This window comes from Hemiscyllium ocellatum, chromosome 28 (genome assembly GCF_020745735.1).
Source record: "Hemiscyllium ocellatum isolate sHemOce1 chromosome 28, sHemOce1.pat.X.cur, whole genome shotgun sequence".
Taxonomy (NCBI): domain Eukaryota; kingdom Metazoa; phylum Chordata; class Chondrichthyes; order Orectolobiformes; family Hemiscylliidae; genus Hemiscyllium; species Hemiscyllium ocellatum.
In genome coordinates, this window is record NC_083428.1 from 35,935,408 (window position 1) to 35,955,728 (window position 20,321).

At 44.3% G+C, this 20,321-nt stretch overlaps 1 protein-coding gene across 2 annotated transcripts in view; it reads right to left on the minus strand.

The window, feature by feature from the left end:
- Window positions 1–18,607: 18,607 nt before the first annotated feature.
- LOC132829113 (SH2 domain-containing adapter protein F-like) overlaps window positions 18,608–20,321 on the minus strand; it is a 303,308-nt gene continuing 301,594 nt past the window's right edge. For both annotated transcript variants that reach the window (XM_060846432.1, XM_060846431.1), the window contains one exon: window positions 18,608–19,507. In XM_060846432.1, coding sequence (XP_060702415.1) covers window positions 19,321–19,507 — 187 coding nt within the window. In that variant the 3' untranslated portion in view covers window positions 18,608–19,320. The remainder of the gene's footprint in view (window positions 19,508–20,321) is intronic.

Below are 20,321 nucleotides of genomic sequence, written 5' to 3' on the forward strand. Positions count from 1 at the left end.
ATCTGACTGGGAAGCTATCTGATTCCCACCCATTGATTAAGACTGCACTGACAATGTTGGTGTAGAGCAGTCTGATCCAGTTGCAGATTCCCTCCCCAAAGCCTATTTTGGAGAGAACATCTGTCATATATGTATGTGATATCCCGTCAAAGGATATTCTGGTCCAGGCTGATCAAGCAGGTGTCCAACCCTCTGACCTGCACATAGGCGATCGTATCCCTGAGGAGTGCGAGACTCTCAGCGATCTTCCTGCCCGGCACAGCACAGGTTTGGTCAGGGAGAATCACCAACCCCAGAGCAGACCTGACCCGGTTGGTGATTACCTTTGACAGAATTTTGTAATCCGCATTCAATGGTGAGATTGGTCTCCAATTTCTGATTTCCTCCCTCTCCCCCTTCCACTTGTAGATGAGGGTGATGATGCCTTTCCTCATGGATTCACTCATGGTACCTGCCAGAAGCATATTGACATACATCTCCAGCAGGTCCTGGCCAATCCAGTCCCACAGAGCGGAATAGAGCTCATCCGGTAAGCCATCACTTCTGGGAGTGTTATTCTTTTCGAAGGACTCGAGGGCCTTGGTCACCTCGTCCAGAGATAACGGCTGGTCCAGCCTCTCCCGTGTTCTGTTGTCTAAGACCTCCATGATAGAGGACAGGATCGACTGGGAGGCCGCACTGTCGGTTGGCTTCGTGTCATACAGACTGGCATAGAAGGATTTGCTGATCCTCAAGACGTCAGCCTGAGATTATGTTATTGAGCCATCTTCTTCCTTCAGGCTGCTGAGCACGGAGCTCTCTTTGTGCACCTTCTGGAAGAAGAAATGTGAGCACGTCTCGTCCTGCTCCACTGAGTGGACCCTGGACTGGAAGATTATCTTGGAGGCCTCCAAGGCAAAGAGCGATGCTTGCTGGCCCTTCACCTCCTTGAGGTCCTCCGTGACATCGACCCCCATCGTCTGCAGCAGGAGCAGGTTCTGCATACTTTCCTGGAGCTAGGACAGTATTCCCCACCTTTTTCTCACCTTCTGAACACCTTTGAGGATGAAGAACCTCTTGATATTCCCTTTTACTGTTTCCCACCAGTCCGCTGGGGAGTCAAAGAGGGGCTTCATGGTTCTCCAACCTGCGTAGTTCCTCTTCAGCTCCTCAATGTTTCCCAGGGTCAACAGCTTTGTGTTCAGCTTCCACGTTCCCTTACCAGCCCGCTGCTCATCCTGTAGGTGACAGTCGGCCATCAGGAGGTAGTGGTCAGAGAACACCGACTTGACATCGGTGGGTCTGACCGAGAGACTTTTGTAGCCAAATATCCAACTCAGCAAGAACTGTGCTGGAGTTTAGGAAGAACGGAGTATCTGCCAGTGCCTCCTTAGAAGGACAGTCCTCCTTTGAGTTGTGAGAAGTAACTCCATGGAGGGCAGTATCCTTTTATGAAGTCACCCTTTACACAGTTCAGAGTAAGGAGAATCCCTGAGACTCCTGTTTATATCTGTCAGCTAAGGCTCCCTGATTGGGGCTGTTAACCTGGGCCAATCAGGGAACTCATACTCAATGAGATCCACTTGGCCAATCTTCTTCTAATCGCTACTATATGTTAATCTGGAGTCTCCAACAGCTGAGAAAGAATTGGGGCAAACAGAAAAGGGGCATGGATGTGGCTATTTTGCTATTCCAGCTCGGAGTGGATCATAATGTTGTATTGTGAGTCATTCCCTACTGCAGATTGGGAATCAGTGACTGCATAAAGCTAGTGTCCTGTCACCAAGTCATTGTTTATCTACATGTGCATGGTCCATGACACTGACCCAGCTAGATCAGAGCCAGCTCTCAGAGTGAACAGAACCTCTGACACGCCTGTTTCTATCTGTCAGCCAGGACTCCATCTTTGGACCAGGTTACAGCCCCAATCAGGGAACTCATATTCTATGAGGTCCTCCTGGCTGACGTCAGTACAATCATTGAATGATTGCGCACTGAAAAGGGCAGCGTGAGGCCTTTCATTGTTGTCTATTTATTCAGAGAAAGAAGGTGGAAGCTGGATGGGGAGGTGTCCCAATGGAAACAATTGGCGGAACTAGAACCAAAGAAAAAGTGATGAGAAGAGTTTTTTTGTTCAAAAGTAATTATCCCCTAAAAAGGAAATGTTGCGAGTACTGTACTGAAAGCAATATGCAAACAGTGAGGGTATGTGATAATTGGGTGATCAATGAAATGGGGTAGTGATGGATACAGGAGGGAATTGTTCCGAGTGCTAAATAAGGGGTGTGAAGAACTGTGCTGAGGTATTATTGTAAGAAATGGGGATAAAACCCTTCATTTGTCTTGTGTGGTTATTGAGCTCTTTTTTTCATGGTGATGAGGTAAGGGGCATGGGTGTTCCTGGAGCTAATATCTCAGCCACCTTCCTCCAGACCTGTTGGATGATTTTTAATACCTTCCCACCAATTAAAGGGAAAGACTCCCCTTGTCCTCCTCATCTCTTTTACCACGGGCCTGAGGGAGAACAGGAACACTGAGATGGAAGTCCAGTTTCAACCTTGGCTTTTAGTTCACACCCTTAACAGACTGTAATGTCACTGAAGTGACTGCAAGTTCCTTCAAAGAGGAACACCAAAATCTGGGATAAGTGACTATCATATTGGCAACTACGCAGCCACTGTTAATTACTGTAGAAACCCATCTGGTTTGCTTAGGCCCTTTAGGGAAAGTAAGTTGTCATCCATACCTGGTCTAGTTCCAGACACACAACAAAGTGTTTAACTCTTTGGGTTGGGCAATACATCCCATGAACAAATAAAACAAAACGTTTCCCCCTTCTCAAGCCATATAACATTTCTCACTTTCAGGCCCTGTCTGTTCAGGACTCCCTGGTCTACCTGCCTGGAACCATTAAGACCCTGGACTTAACTCCATCTGGGCTTCATGGCACCTCCCTTCTCTCCAGGATGCACCACCAGCAGTGTCCACTGCTGCTGGTGGCACTGTTGAGACGAGAGAGTTACTGATCCTCTATTTTACCGTGAGTCACCCTCCATCATGGGAAATGAGTGGTAGAAAGGCTGGCCAATGAGGTGTGAGCATTTACAAAGAGTGTGAGGGGAGGGTGCTGAGGAATGGGGCTGGAAAATTGAGTCCATGGAGGGAGGTAACAGACCATCTGACTTGTTGCTTCTCAGTTTGAATTCTTCTGCCAAAGTAGTCACTAAGAAAAGATGGAGATTTATTTTTGCTCGAGTTCTTACCTCTACATAATCATAAAACTTTTCCATAGCCAGTCTTCAGTTTTTTAGACAACTTTGGGCATAATACTATCATTCTTGTCCAACTGCAGCATGCAATCATATAATTCACCCATTCTACAGGTAGCAGCACAGATAGCTTTATACTGGTTGTACTGAGTAGAGTAGACAGGCAGAAGGTTGGAAGAACACAGCAAGCCAGGCAGCATCAGGAGGTGGAGAAGTCAATGTTTCAGATGTAACCCTTCTTCAGAACTTGGTGTGAGTATGGGGGGAGCTGCAGATAAAGGGGGTGGTGGGGGCAGGGTGGCGAAGTGGGGATAGGTGGAGACAGGCAGACAGTACGACCTGGTTGGTCAGTGTGAAGAATTAATCTGGTCGGTGGCTGGGACAAATGGAAGGGAGGAGGGCAGGGCTGGGAAGTGAGTCAGGGGTTAGGAAGGGAGGTTGTTTGAAATTGGAGAACTCAATGTTGAGTCCTCCAGGCTGTTGATTGCCCAGGTGGAAGATGGTGTCCCTTCAGTTTGCGGTTTGGTTCTTTGTGGCAATGGAGGAGACGAAGGATGGCGGAAAGGGAGCGGGAAGGTGAATTAAAATGGGCGATGACTGGGAGGTCCGGTCGGCCCCTGTGGGCCTGGCTGAGATGCTCGGTGAACCTTTCCCTAAGTTTATGTTTGGTCTCACCGATGTAGAGAAGACCACATTAGGCACACCTGTACTGAGTAGAGAGCAGATTTACTTTATATTTAGGACTCTTTGTGCCAGAACCACTGACTGACAGCTACAGCCACTGGTGCGGGCGTGAGCACAACATGAAAGCTTCTTTAATTGAGTGCATCAAGAAAACTTGGTCCTCAGAAAGTACTGAGTTCTCTGAGTTTACCTGGAGAAGCAGTTAGACTTGATTCAACAGAGGGGAAAAAGAGCGCCTCACCTTTTGCCTAGGAACCCTCCAACCACAAGGGATGAAAACAGATTTCTTCAGCTTCCTCATTTCCCCTCCCCCCACCTTATCTCAATCCCAACCCTCAGACTCAACACCGCCTTCTTGACCTGCAATCTTCTTCCCGACCTCTCCGCTCCCACCCCCTCTCTGGCCTATCACCCTCACCTTAACCTCCTTCCACTTACCACATTCACAACGCCCCTCCCCCAAGTCCCTCCTCCCTACCTTTTATCTTAGCCTGCTTGGCACACCCTCCTCATTCCTGAAGAAGGGCTTATGCCCGAAACGTCGATTCTCCTGCTCCTTGGATGCTGCCTCATCTGCTTTTCCAGCAACACATTTTTCAGCTCTGATCTCCAGCGTCTGCAGTCCTCACTTTCTCCTAGTTGGTTCAACAGATTCCATTCCTCACTACTATCCAGTGTTCTGCAGGAAACAGTATTCAGGTGCATGACGGATGAAGACAGGATTGAAGCTATGATACCCTGCAGAGTTGAATAGCCTCAGATACAATAGTCTATACATCTAAAACTTGTTTAAGTTTATAAAATATTCCAAGGAACTTCACGGGAACTTAACATTGAAAATTTGACACCAAATCACATAAGTAGATATTGGACAGAGATCTAAACACTTGCTTCAAGGCATAGGTCTTAAGATGTCTTCCAGAACAGTATAACTTTATGTTGGCAGAGTTTCACGATAGATGAAACACTCACAAAAGCCAATTTGCCTACAGACGTGTTGTCTGTCAGAAGAAAATAAAAACACAGTGACACAGTTATTCATGTGTAAAATAAAAATCTTTACTTATCACTTAATAACTGCCCGACTTTGTATTGTAAAAGTGAAAAACATTAGGAATTGATGCTGAAAAATCTCTCACTCCTTTGTAATGTTTGCTTTTCATTTTGTACCACAGTTCTGCGTCACTTTATCTTCAGTTGACAGGACTTGTAACTTTCTTGCAAGTTTAACTTGCAAATCACCATTGGAACCTAACTTCACTGTGATTGGTTGGTTCAGTCGTAAAACAGAGCTTAAAAATGTGTTGCTGGAAAAGGACAGCAGGTCAGGCAGCATCAGTCGTAAAACAAGTGTGTACGTGTTTGGCTAATCTGGATTTATCAATCCAGGATTTTTAATTTATCTCAGGCATCATTCTATTAGATTTCCCGTGCTGCTAGTGGGAATGACTGGTAACTTTGCCACTACTGGAGTTTCGTGTTATCCGAATTTAGCAGATCATAACTTCATGGTAATGTCGCAAGTTCACTGGGTTTCCACTGAGTGTGTCAATCTGGACTCTTGCATGACTTGACAGGATTTACTGGAGATGAGTTTACAGCAATATCACACAGCAGAAGATTCTGTTTCCAAGTACTATTCCTTTTATTTTAAATAGGTAAGACTTTCTTAATTCAATTAGTTCTGGGGTGAGGAAGTTTAGCCTCAAAGTCAGGTTGTGCAAACCAGACTTGCTCTCCTTTACAAATTTTCCTCGCCAGTTGAGATAAGGAAACCAAAGAAAAATGATATCCATTAGCTGATTCTACTAGGGGGCTCGGGGACACATTTTTAAGGTTACAGCCAAGAGATGCAGGTGGGAAATGCGAGGAAGAAATTTTTTGACATCCTAAGTGGTAATGACATCTTGCTCATGACTATTAGGAAGGAAGTGAAGATAATGAATTATCTCAAAAGGAAATTGGATGTACATATGAAGGATAGAGAAGGTTTAGGGTAGGGAAATTGGGCTAACTGGATTGCTGAACAAAGAATCAGCATGGATTCATTCGGGCCCATGACTTATTTCTGTGCCTTGTTGACTCTGTGCCTTTAAGAACAAAGAACAAGCCTGAGCCGATCCAAATGTACTGTCTAAACCTGTCAGTCAATTCCTAAGTATCTGTATCCCTCTGCTCCCCACCTGCTCATGCATTTATCCAGATACATCTTAAATGAATCTACCGTGCCTGCCTCTACCACCTCTGCTGGCAACACGTTCCAAACGCCACCCCCCGCTGTGTGAAGTACTTGCCGCGTGTATCCCCCTTAAACTTTCCACCTTTCACCTTGAAAGCGTGACCTCTCATTACTGAATCCTTCACCCTGGGAAAAAGCTTGTCTCTACCTATCCTGTCTATACCCTTTATGATTTTATAAACCTCAATCAGGTCCCCCCTCAATCTCCTTTTTATTATGAAAATAAACTTAACCTACTCAACCTCTCTTCATAGCTAGCACCTTCCATACCAGGGAACATCCTCGTAAACCTTCTCTGCACCCTCTCCAAAGCATCCACATTTGTGGGTGGCACGGTGGCACTGATGCCTCACAGCACCAGAGACCCGGGTTCAATTCCTGCCTCAGGTGACTCACTGTGTGGAGTTTGCACGTTCTCCCTGTGTCTGCGTGGGTTTCCACCGGGTGCTTCGGTTTCCTCCCACGCTCCCAAGAAGGGTCAGGTGAATTGGCCATGCTAAATTGCTCCTAGTGTTAAGTAAGGGGTATGGGTGGGTTGTGCTTCGGTGTGGACTTGATGGGCCGAAGGGCCTGTTTCCACACTGTAAGTAATCTAATCCTTTTGGTAATGCGGTGACCAGAACTGTACACAGTATTCTAAATACAGCCGAACCAATGTTTAAGTAGAAGCTATTTTCCTAACAGATAAGCTAATATCCAATTTCGACAGCAGATACCATTCTGTCCAGGGGCAGAAGTTGAACTAGTGTCCTGGTCAATAATCTCCCTTAGCAACAAAACCAAAAACAAATTAACTGGCATTGTTGTTCGAAAGAGCTTGCTGAGTCTATTTGCCTGTTGTATCTGCCTATATGATAACTCTGACTGTACTTTAGCTCACTGGCTATCAGCTGGAATCTTGAGAACACACCACTAAAGTACATGGAGGTTGTCCAGAGAAGATTTATCTTCCTTTGCATTTTATTAGATTTCAGTTACAGATGGAGATAGAAAATTTTTAAAATGATCCTTACCACCAGAGGGCACTCTAGTGTCATTAAAAAGCACCAATTTGACTAACGCCCTGTATAAGGCATGAACAGATGAAGCTATCTTGTACAACATGCTTCTGCTGAATCTATCGATGAACTGCTCACACTCCCACAATGAATTAAAAGCTTCTGTTGCGTTGCAAATGTGTTGGGTGTGGGCCCCGAATTAGGCTCAGACGATTGTGGGTTCAATCCCAACTCCCCAGACTTTGCACATGTAACCCCCATTCAGTGCAATATTGAGGCAGTTGTATGCGGCTGGGGTCGTTGCATCTTGAATGAGACATTTAACTGAGTTCCTGCCTGTCTTTTTGGTGGTGTAAAATATTCCACAGAATTGTTTGCCAAAATCACACTGGCAGCATCAGTAAAACAACGTGTTGAAAAAGTGTCACTTCAAGCGTTAACTCTGCTTTCTCTCCATGGATGTTGACAGACCTGTTGAGTTTCTCTAGCAATTTCTGCTTTTGTTTCAGATCTCCAGTATCCTCAGTTCTTGGTTTTATTGAAATAAACCAGGGGCTTGCTGCACCAATTTTTGCATGACCATGCTTCACCCCTGTAATAAAGATCTTTGTATTGTCCTAAGGTTCTGAGAGACGTTAATGGAAACTTTTCTTTCTGTAAATATACATCAAAGTTGAAATACATGTAGACTGCAGTCCCGGTAGGTAGCTAAAGTTGAAATGAACAAAACTTGGAGAGTCGTGGGTTAAAATATACTGACAAATGTTTAAATCAATTGTTAGACAAGAGAAATTGGAGTTAATCTCCTCACAGCAGGGAGATTTAACAGAAGTGTTTGAATTCATGAGGGGTTTTGACAGGTCAAATAAGGCAAAACCTTTTAGACAGGATGGAAGGTTCAGTAGCAACGGGATGCAGTTTTAAGATAATTGACAAAAGGATGGGGTGGGTGGAATGAACAGAATTTTTATGCAGCAAATTGTTAGGTTCAGGAACACACTGCCTGAAAGAGTGGTGGTGAGCAGTTCACGTTTTCCAAAGGGAATTAAATAGGTATGTAAAAAGGAATATTCTGTACGGCTTTGGCAAAGGATAAGGGAAGTGAGACTCATTCAATAGCTTTGTCAAGGAAGAAAGTTTTTTCAAAGTTAGCCCTATATACCTCCCTCAGTGTTGTAAGATCCTTTATGGTGTTTTAAGGAATATCTTTCTTTTTACAGCTCCTTCATTGTAATAAGATGTCAGGGGAGCTACACAAGAGTACATTGTATACATGACAGAGAAACAGTTTGTTCAGACCAAGATTCTTTTCTCATCCAAATTTATTATCATATCACTATATTCCCCTCGATTTCAGATACTGAAACAGAAGTTTGTGGGCGGCACGGTGGCACAGTGGTTAGCACTGTTGCCTCACAGCGCCTGAGACCCGGGTTCAATTCCCGACTCAGGCGACAGACTGTGTGGAGTTTGCACGTTCTCCCCGTGTCTGCGTGGGGTTCCTCCGGGTGCTCCGGTTTCCTCCCACAGTCCAAAGATGTGTGGGTCAGGTGAATTGGCCATGCTAAATTGCCCATAGTGTTAGGTAAGGGGTAAATGTAGGGGTATGGGTGGGTTGCGCTTCGGCGGGTCGGTGTGGACTTGTTGGGCCAAAGGGCCTGTTTCCACACTGTAAGTAATCTAATCTAAAGTTGCTGGAAAAGCTCAGCACCTTGAAGAGAAATCAGAGTTACCATTTTGGGTCCGGTGACTCTTCCTCAGTTTTGATGATAGTGAGAAAAATGCGGTTTAAGTGCAGAAGATAGGGTCAGGGGAGGGGGTAAGGAGTAAACGGTAGGTGGGGATAGAGCCAAATAAAGAGAAGAACAGTTAGACACGCAAGGAGTGGATAACAATCTGCCTGGGAGAGTGAATAGTTGTTGATGGAGACTGTTAGTGGCTAACAACCGGTAGTGTGTAATGGCAGACTTTGTGATAACAAGACCTGGTGTATGGGGTAGGGCACTAAGACTTGGGTAGTTCAGACCCTAAAATTATTGAACTTGATATTGAGTCCAGAGGCTGCAGGGTCTCCAAGCGGAAAATGCAGTGATGTTCTTCCGGGCAAAAGTGAGGACTGCAGATGCTGGAGATCAGTGTCAAGATTAGAGTGGTGCTGGAAAAGCACAGCAGGTCAGGCAGCACCAGAAGAGCAGGAAAATCAACATTTCGGGCAAAAGCCCTTCATCATTCCAGTTGAAGGGCTTTTGCCCGAAATGTCGATTTTCCTGCTGTTCTTTCAGCCCGCTCTGAGCTTCACTGGAGCACTGCAGCAAACCTGAGACAGAGATATTGGCCAGGGAACAGGGTGGTGTGTTAAAGTGGTGGACAACTGGAAGGTCAGGGTGGGAAGAACGTAGGGGTTTTGTGAAATAGTCAACCAGTCAACGTTTTGTTTCCTCAATGTTGAGGAGACCACATTGTGAGCAGCACAAGCTGGAAGAACAGACCTCATTTTTCACCTGGCGACCCTGAAGCCCTCCAGTCTCAATATTGAGTTCAATAATTTTAGAGCCTTAACTCCCCCAGTCTTAACCCCCAACTCCACACGCACCAGGCCATGTTATCACACAGTCTGCCATTACACACCAGCTATTGTTAGCCACTAACAGTCTCCATTATCAGCTATACACTATCCCAGCCAGATTGTTATCCACTCCTTTGGCTGTCCAACCACTCTTCTCTCTCTTTGGGCTCTATCCCAACCTATCATTTATTCTTTACCCCCACGTCCCTAAATCTTCTGCATGTAAATTGACATTTTCCTAACTACCATCAGTTCTGAGGAAGGGTCACCATGGCCTGAAAAGTTAACTCTGATCTCTTGCCGCAGGTGCTGCCAGACCTGCTGAGCTTTTCCAGCAACTTGTGTTACAGCTTCTGCAGTTCATTTGGTTTTTATTTAGTATTCTCTCAGATACTTGTCTACTTTTCCTTTAGTACATTTAAATTATTCACTGTGGTGTATTCTCAGATGACTACTTCTGGAACTTTGTGGTATTTGCCATCTCTATCAGTATGTAATGTTAGGGAGGGTTGTTTGAGGTAGTTCACTACCATCAATCCTCCATTTTCTTTGTTTGTCTTGTACCTATCTGGTAACTAGTGATACAGGATACACCACCATAGAATATCCAGAGAGGAGAAACCATTCTGAGGTAACAAGGTGGTTTACTGCATGGTTATAGTTAGGTACAACTACACTTGGTTATGTGTAATTACTTGGAGATGTTACAGATATTTTTTGATATGTCACATGTACCTAGGTACAGTGAAGTTTTGTTTTGTGTGTAGCACAGGCAGATCATGCCATACAAAGTGCATTAGTGCAATAGAGCAGAGTGAAGAATACTATATTATGAGAGAATTTTCACAAAGAGCGAGGCCAACACTAAATTTGAAATGCCTGTCTAGAAGTCCTTCTCCCTGCCACCAACTGGACTCATTCCTCTCATTGACCAACCAGGTCGTACCCTCTCCCTGTTTTCATTTATCCCCACTTCACCACCCTACCCCCACTACCCACTTTATCTGCAGCTCCCCTTACATCCATCCCCAAGTCCTGAAGAAGGGTTACACCTGAAACGTTGACTTCTCCACCTCCTGATGTTGCCTGGCTTGCTGTGTTCTTCCAGCCTCCTGGCAGTATATTTCAGAAATCCAACAACAGCAGGGAAGAAGCTGCTCCTGAATACGTTGGTCCGTGTGTTCAAGCTTCTATACCTTCAGCCCGATGAAAGAGTTTGGAACAGATTATTGCCGGGGTGGAAAGGGTCCCTGACACATCTGCTTCATGCATATAATTAGGGTAGAACTCCTTGTCTCCATCTATGAACTGTGTGTAACAGCAGTAGAATGGATGGAGCCAATGTAACTTGATCATGACCGCTCCCAGGTCCTTTATCTAACACAAAATTCACTTCAACTACTCTCCAGTTTAAGAAGTTTCTTCATTCTCTTTGGGTAAAATGTTTTGACGAATTCCTTATTTGATTTATTGGAGATGGACCGAGAACCCAAGTCAATGTTCGGGAAAGTGATAAAAGTATGGTCAAATCGATTGTTTGGATGGAATGTTACACAATCAGCACAAAGTTGCATTGAAGAGAAGATTAGTAAGTGACCGTCGCAGGGAATGCTAATTCCAAGTAGCCACCCTGATAACAAACCATGACCAGAAGAGGATAATTAGTCTGAATATTGGTTGGAACATCTGAAGGTGAAGCAGTATAGCAAGGAATGCTGGGAAAATGGGAGGCCAAAATTGAAAGTTTGCAACCATGGAATGGATTGTAGGGTTAAACTAGAATATAGGGGGTTGACCAGGCAAAGACTATGGAGAGATTCATAAACTAGGGCAAGGGCAGTGTAGAAGGCAAATTTCCTGCTCTCAATCATCATCTGATGAATCTTTCCAGATTTCAAGGAGGACTAGATCAGGTTTCAAAGGTTGAATTGGTAAATGTGAAAAATCAAGTACAATAAGAGATCACTTGACCGGCTGAAGCCCATCTCTAAGGTAGGCTAATCCTTCACTCTACTGCCCAATGTTAACTTATATCCAAAGTGTGACCTTCATAGAAAAATCTATCCTTCCAGCAAGGGCAGGGGAAGGGAAGGAATTAAGGAGGAAGGGAACACAAATGAAGGCCAAGTTACTTTTAAGGATATTTCCGAAGGGGAGCAAGGAGGTGATAAAATAGGAGTGCTTTGAAGAACATGAGAAAGAGAAATAAAAACCATAGAAACCCCTTGTGGAGTATTTAACCCTTTGGATCTGCCATTTGTTAAGAGTAAGCCTGTTGAGATAATGGCCTGAACTACTAATCTCCCCTTAGCACATACATTTATTAAAAATCTGAACTAATTCAGCCTTGAATTTAAAGACTCGGCCTCCACTGCTGTCCTGGGGAAGAGAATGCCAAACTCCAGTGACCTTCTGAGAGACAAAATTCTTTCTCATCTCCATCTTAAACAGGGGGCCCCTAACTTTGAGACAGAACCTCCTGGTACTAGATTCCCCACAAGAGCAAAGGGTTCTTACACCATGTGGCTTGCCAAACCCCCACAGAATCCTATACATTTCAACATATCCCCTCTCATTCTTCTAAGCTCCAAAAATCAGCATACAATCTTCTTTGAACTGTTCCTGAAGTATTTCCTGAGGGCATAGATGAGTCAGCCTAATGGCAAAATGACGAGTGCAGGCAGAGAGTCATAATCTAGAACTGGAAACTTTTCAGTTTGAATTATATATCCCACTTTAGCATTAATAACTAAATTCTTCTTTGACTGTTTTACTAGAATCATTTGCCCGTTGCAGTTTGGAGCCATTCAACTCCTGACCTCATTATACCCTTGGATCAAACATGGACAAAACAGCTGAATTCCAGAGGTGTGGTGAGAGTGACAGCCCTTGACATCAAGACTGCATTCAACTAAGTATGGTATCAAGGAGCCCGAGAAAAATTGGAATCAGGGGGCAAAGTGTCCAATGGTTGGAGTCATAACTGGCAGAGAGGAAGATGATTGTGACTTTTGAAGGTTGGTCATCTCAGCTCTAGGACATCTTTGCAGGAGTTCCCCAGGGTAATGTCCTTGGTTCAACCATCTTCAGCTGCTTCATCAATGACCTTCCCTCCATCATAAGTGGGATGTTCGATGATGATTGTACCATGTGATACCGAAGTAGGCCATGTTCAAATGCAACAAGATCTGGATAATATCCAGGTTTGCGCTTACAAATGACAAGTAACATTCATGCTACACAAATACAAGTCTATCACCATCACCAATAAGAAACAATCAAAACACCAGTCCTTGACATCACTGAATCTCCCACTATCAACATCCTGGGGGTTATCAGTGACCAGAAACTCAACCAGATTCACTACATAAACACAGTGGCTACAAGAGCAGGTCAGAGGCCAGAATACTGCAGTGAGTAACGCACCTCCTGACTCCTCAAAGCTTGTCCATCATCTACACGGGACAAATCAGGATTGTGACGAAATACTTTCCACTTCCCTGGATGGGTGCAGTTCCAATAACATTCAAGAAGTTTGACGTCATCCAGGACAAAGCAGCTCTTCCGATTGGCACCCACATCCACAAATCCACTCCGTCCAACATCGACCCTCAGTAGCAGCAGTGTGTACTATCCACAAGATGCACTGCAGAAATTCACCGAAGATCTTTAGAAGGCACCTTCCAAATCCACAACCTTCTCCATCTAGAAGAACAACAGCAGCCAATATATGGGAACACCACCACCTGCAAGTCCCATCCAAGCCACTTACCACCCTGACTTGGAAATATATCGCCATTCCTTCAGTGTTGCTGGGCCAAAGTCCTTGAATTCCTTCTGCAAGGGCATTATGGGTCAATCTACAACAGATGGACTGCAGTGGTTCAAGAAAGCAGCTCAACACCACCTGCTCAGGGGGAACTAGGGATGAATAATAAATATTGGCCCAGCTAGCGATGCCCACACCATAATTAAAAGAAAAACTCCTTAAAGCACAAAGGAAAATATTATATGAAGCAATAGTTGTGATGACTGTGAATAGAAATTGTGTGAAGTGCAGTGGGGAAATGGGAGGTTGTAGCCGTGTAAAAATGACAAAGCCTTAGTCATAGAAGCACTGACCATTTCCAATCTTGTGTGACTGAACAAGGACGTATTTGTGAAAACACTGTGGACTATTCACAACATCTCAGTGACAGTGAAAGGTCATTGCTTGACTGCAAATTGTGCAGTTCTGTAGCTTTTACAAGAATTTCCCAATGAGTTAAATAACCAGTTAATCTGCTTTCAATGGCTTGGTTGCATAATAAACGTTGACCAGGACCATCGGGAGATCTTTGCTCCTCTCCATCAAAGCAATGTTCTCGGATCTTTTTATGCCCCTGAACAGGCCTCAGTTTAATGACCGATCACTGACTATGCAGCACTTTCTCAGTATCGCATTGAAGTATCAGCTCAGGCTATGAGTTGGGGCTTGAACACACAAATTTTAAGTCTAGGAGTGTGTTATCATTGAGTTAAGTTGCCACATTAAACCTGGTGGCAGATCAAGTCCCCAGGTTTGGATACGTCTTCAATATGAGCAGGCATCCATCCATTCATTCCCACTGAATAAAGCCCAGATAGCTCCCATGTAACTGTGACATACAGAACCAGGAAATCCCAGTTTTGTATCCTCCTTTACCTCCTGGTCAGTGCTGAAGTGCCTGATCTGTGCCAGGCCTCTGTTGTAATGGCAGAGTTACCTTGAACTGGCCAATGTACCAAGTCTGACGGTTAACCTGTGAATCCCGATGGATGGTGTATTTGTGGGGGGCACAGCACCAGGCTCCACTCCTGTGCTAGGTGCAAAAGCCACAGGGATCCCGACACTCCGTCACATTTCATGCATGGGGAGGGGTCATGCAGATGAGGTACTGGATCACAAACTGCATGTTTGAAACCCATAGGCTGGGAGTGCCAGACTGGAAGGAGAAAATAAACAAAAAGACAGTTACATTTTCTAATGTTTCATCCCTTCTGGTATTATTTACATCAATCCCAGGAATATGCTATCATTATTTTGTCAATGACAACACAAACTCTCTTGTGCTGGATATAATTACAAATTGCTCATCTCTCATGGCACTGTTAGTGGTGGGGATTACATTAAATGGCTCTGTTAAAATCTGGTTACGATAGTGATGATGATGGAGATATGAGGAAATTACATCTCGGTGCTGTCCAATGTGCCTATTGAAAATGACTCCAGCCTGGAAAAAGTTCAGCCACTGTGTTAAATGCTCTGTTAAAGGTCAGACCTTTCGCCTGTCTTAGCTTTGAGAGGTTTGATGTGTAAATTATTGAACGACTGAGTAATATCAGGCATTTTTTAATGTAGGCAATGGAAGCCTCACCAGTCATCTGGAGAGTGTCAGAGCCCCTTGGCTGCATATTTTCAAGAGAGCCTGACAAATAACAACATTGTGGGGCCTCTAGCAGATATGGGTGCAGTGCTGGAGGATTAGAGGGTGGCTAATGCTGTGCCTTTATTTATGAAAGGCTGTAAGGAGAAGCCTGGGAATTATAGACCGGTGAGTCTGACATCAGTGGTGGGTAAGTTGCTGGAGGGGTTTCTGAGAGATAGGATTTACATAAAACATTATAGTGCAGTACAGGCCCTTCGGCCCCCAATGTTGCGCCGACCTGTGAATCCAATCTGAAGTCCATCTCACCTACACTATTCCATTATCATCCATATATTTATCCAATGACCACTTAAAGTTGGTGAGTCTACTACTGTTGCAGGCAGGGCATTCCACACCCCTACTACTGTCTGAGTAAAGACTTGCATGTGGAAAGACAAGGCCTGATTAGGGATAGTCAGCATGGCTTTATGCATGGGAAATCGGGACTCACAAACTTGATGTGACCAAAAAGATTGATGAGGGTAGAGCAGTAGATCTTTCCTACAGGGATTTTAGTTAAAGCTTTGACATGGTAAACTGATTAGTAAAGTTAGATCACATGGGATTCTGGTAGAGTTTGCCAAATAAATAAAAAATTAGCTTGAGGGTAGAAAAAAGGTGATGGTGGTGAAGGGTGTTTTTTGGACTGGAGGCCTGTGACCAGCAGTGTTCCACAGGGATCAGTGCTGGGTCCACTTTTGTTTGTCATTTATAGAAATGTTTTGATTGAGAATTTAGGAGACATGATTAGTAAGTTTGTGGATAATACTAAAATTGATGGTATAGTTGAGAATGAAGAAGGTTATCTCAGATTACAGAAAGATCTTGATCAATTGGGTCAACAGACTGAGGAGTGGCAGTTGGAGTTTAATTTGGGTAAATTAAACTTAATGGTAGGGCCCTGGGTAGTGTTCTGGAATAGAGACACCTAGGGATTCAGGTACATAGTTCTTTAAAGCAGCATCACAAGTAGACCTTTCTTCACTGGAGCATAGGAGGTTGAGGGGTGACCTTATAGAGGTGTATAAAATCATCATGGGCATGGATAAGGTGAATAGCATAGGTCTTTTCTCTAGGGTGGAGGTGTTCAAAACTAGGGGACAAACCTTTTAAGGTAAAAGGAGAAAGACTTAAAAGGGACCTGAAGGCCAGCATTTTCACTAAGAGGGTGGTACGTATGTGGAATGAACTGCTGGGGGAAGTGGTAGATGCAGGTATAGTTACAACATTTAAAAGGCAGTTAACCAGGTATACAAATAGGAAAGGTTTAGAGGAATATGGGTGAAATGCAGGGAAGTGAGACCAGTTTAATTTGGTATCATGTTCAGCATGGACGAGGTGGGCTGAAGGGTCTGTTTCAGTGTTATATGACTCTATGACCAATCATGAACTTAACTGGGCAGCAATAGACAATTCCCAGGAACAATGACCCATGCCCTCCCTTCTAAGGAACTGCTGACCAATCAGAGGCAAGGCTTGATGTGGAGAGGTTGTTTCCCCTTGTTGGGGACAACTAGGATTGGAGAGCATCATTTCAGAGTAAGGGGTCATCCATTTAGTTCACAGATGAGGAAGAATTTCTCTTCTGGGAAAACAGTGAGGCTGGATTATTAAAAAATATTCAAGGCTGAGAAAGATAGATTTTAATCAATAAGGGAATCAAGGCTATAGGAAAAAGGTAGGAAAGTGGTTTTGAGTTTATCAGATCAGCCATGATCTCACTGAATGGTGGAGCTTAACTTGGTTGGCTCAATGGGTGACTTTTGTTGGGTTTATGACCATTTTGCCTTACTCAACAGCGCCTGTGTGGAGGCAGTGACTTCCAATGGTAAAGTAGCCACCCGAGTGTGGATTTTAATTGCTAACACCCCGCCACCCTCAAAAAGATTTACTTTTCAGGCTTTCAACAAGGCAAGTTCCCCAAGATTTGAACCCCCTACATATCCATTAATTGCCCTCTTAAGTGCCTTAATTGGCAGTGGGGAATGAAGCCTGCGATCTCTGGACCTAGTTGGGACAACAGCAGGATGCCAAAAAGATCTTTATGTTCCACCCTATCTCTAAATTATAAGGCTCCTCAGAATCATAGAATCCCTACAATGTGGAAGCAGGCCATTCAGCCCATTGAGTCCACACCAACCCTCAGAAGACCATCCCAGTCATATCCCTGCTCTACCACATTCCTGGTAAACTTGCATTTCCCATGGCTACTCCATCTAGCCTGCACATCTTTGAACTGTGGGAGGAAACCCATGCAGACACAGGGGGAATGTACAAACTCCACTCAGATACAGTTGCCCGAGGCTGAAATTAAACCCAGGTCCCTGGCACTGTGAGGCACCAGTGCTAACCACTGAGCCACCGTGACACTCCAAAGTGAAAAAGGAAGTCTTTAAAATTCCAGCCCAAGATATGGAGAGAATCAAAAGCTGCATACAGTCAGGAGGAAAGAAGGTGGAGGGAATAAGTTATTAGGCCTTCTTAGAATCTCCAAAATGCATAAACAGGCGATTCAGCCCAACAAGGCCACACCAACCCTCCGAAGAGCATCCCATCCAGACCTCTATCCCCGTAACCCTACATTTTGCAAGGATAACTCACCTAATGTACACATCCCTGAACATTATGTGGCAATTTCCCATGGCCAATCCACCTAACCTGCTCATCTTTGGACTGTGGGAGGAAACTGGAGCACACCTACGCAAACAGGGAAGAAAGTATAAACTCCACATAGTCGCCCATGGGTGGAATCGAACCCAGTTCCCTGGTGCTGTGAGGCAACAATGTTAACCACTGAGCCACCATGGAAGTAAAAAGGGAAGTAAAAATAGAGAAGGAAGGACGGTCACATCTATTGGACAGCAGTGGTGAGGGAGAAACAGAAAATAATGTTGTATGGATGGGAGGGCAAAGGAGGCATAGAGGATAGGAGAGGCACATACAGAGAGAACTAGTCAGAAAGGCATCAGCCACAGAGGGAGAGAGGTGGAAAAGATGAAATCACAAGAAAAATCTTTAGTGCGAGTGTCTAATGGCCAGGCTGGAAAGGTTGGATTTAAACAAAAGGAGGGATTTGTAAACGTTCTATTGCCCAAAGCAGCAGGAAATGCTTTCAGTAATGACCTCATTACTCACTTTGTTCTCACATAATAATTGCTATGATCACCATCATTTCTTAAAATCTCTGACAGAACACTCTGTGCTGAAGCCTCATTTGTGAATTATGCATTCAGACATTTCTTCCAAGCATATTTTATGTAAAAAAAAGTGTTGGATATTTACAGAAAATGTTATTGAAAATAGAAAACACATATCTCACTGGAACCTGAAGACATTCCATGCCAATACAACCACAATTCCCCTGTTTCCCCCCGCCCCCACCACCCACTCCAAACACCCTCCCCCCCCCCGCCCCCCACGCACCCTCTCAATATTTCATTTGACTGGAAAACTGTACAGTGTGGTATTGAGTCACAAAGACCAGAAATATCCCAAGTTCGATCCCTGGTTGGTGCTAAGAAAGGCAAACTCAGTCAGGGTAGGGCATAACACTTGACTTCAATGTCCCTTGTGCCAGGAGATGGCAGGGCCTGCTCCGATCATGGATATGCCTCTCCAGGTCACTAACCAGCAACTCTCATCCCTTTCTGTGTGAACCCAAGATGTCAGATGAAGCCATGCTGATGATGTCCTCATGAAGAAATGAGCAGCCTAAATACAGCAGTGAGACTGGCACACATGCCCACTTGGGTGATGTATAGAGAATGGCAGGGGCTTGTTATGTTGTATTGAGGAGGAGAGGGGTGGCAAACCCACAGGAAGAATAAGATTAATTCCACATATTCCCCAAATTAAATGAGTGACCACAGCCTTACACATGTGAGTTCAGTGACATTCATGATCCAATTCACCACAATGTTTGAAATAGAGTCCCAGGAAATGAGTTTGCCAACAGCTCTGGCCTGTAATTATATCACAGCCAGACTTGGAGCTCTGCGCTGTATTCTATTCAGTATCGTAAGCCAGGTTAACAGAAATGCTTGTTGACATTCCATTAAGATTAGCCTTCTTCGTTATCTCCACACAGATTTGTTTTCCTTTTCACTGCCGTGCTTCAGGCAGCTTGCCTGTGGTCCAGTCACAGTGTTTGTACCATCACAGGAAACTGCAAGGAGAGATGTTCAGCCCCTTTAATTGGCAGCTTGTGGCTCGTGTAGTGGTTTATGACCTCTGGAATACTGTCAAACGGTGGGCTGTTCTGGCCGAGAATGTACTTGCAGTCTTTTGTTTTGCTGAATTTCATATGCATGTATCCTTGGCTGCTTCTGCAGAGAAAAAGAAAGGAGCCAAAAATAAGGATGAGTTGGAAGTTGCAAATTAGGAGTGGGGCGAGGGTTATGAAGTGGTGGATAGCATCAGCTGAACAAGAAAAAATTACACCTTTCTTGTTGGTAAACTGAATAGCAATCCCAGAAACATTAAATATATGTACATTCAAACTGTGTTTGTCATCATTTCCAGTACACTTTGAACTGTGGCTGAATTGACCTTTATTATATTACAAAACAAGGCAATTTACACAAGAGCTGGTCAAACCTTTGGTCTGGAGCCTCCCTGATGTTGCTAGTGAAAGTGAAGGCCAGGGATAGCGTGTGATGTAAACCCTTTTGGAAATCATCCTCACCACTTGCTTTCCTAACTATTTTTGTGTCATCTACAGATAGTCCATTTACTTCTGTCATCCAAGTCATTATCGTATTTGTGGTCCCAACACTGCTCCCGGTAGCACTCCATTAGCTACAGGTTGCCATCTGTAAATGTGTCCTTTATCGCACATCTCTGGTTTCTAAGACAGGGACCATATTGTGCGCTTTTTGGAAACCTCTGTTATTCAATAGCCTGTTAACTCTTGCTATTAACTTAGATGATTTTAGATTTTACACAGGTTATACATTCGACTCAGGATTAGAGCAGTGCTGGAAAAACACAACAGGTCAGGCAGCATCCAAGGAACAGGAATATTGACATTTCAGGCAAAAGCCCTTCATCAGGAATGACATTCCCGATGAAGGGCTTTTGCCTGATTTTCCTGCTCCTCAGATACTGCCTGACCTGCTGTGCTTTTCCAGCATACTCTAA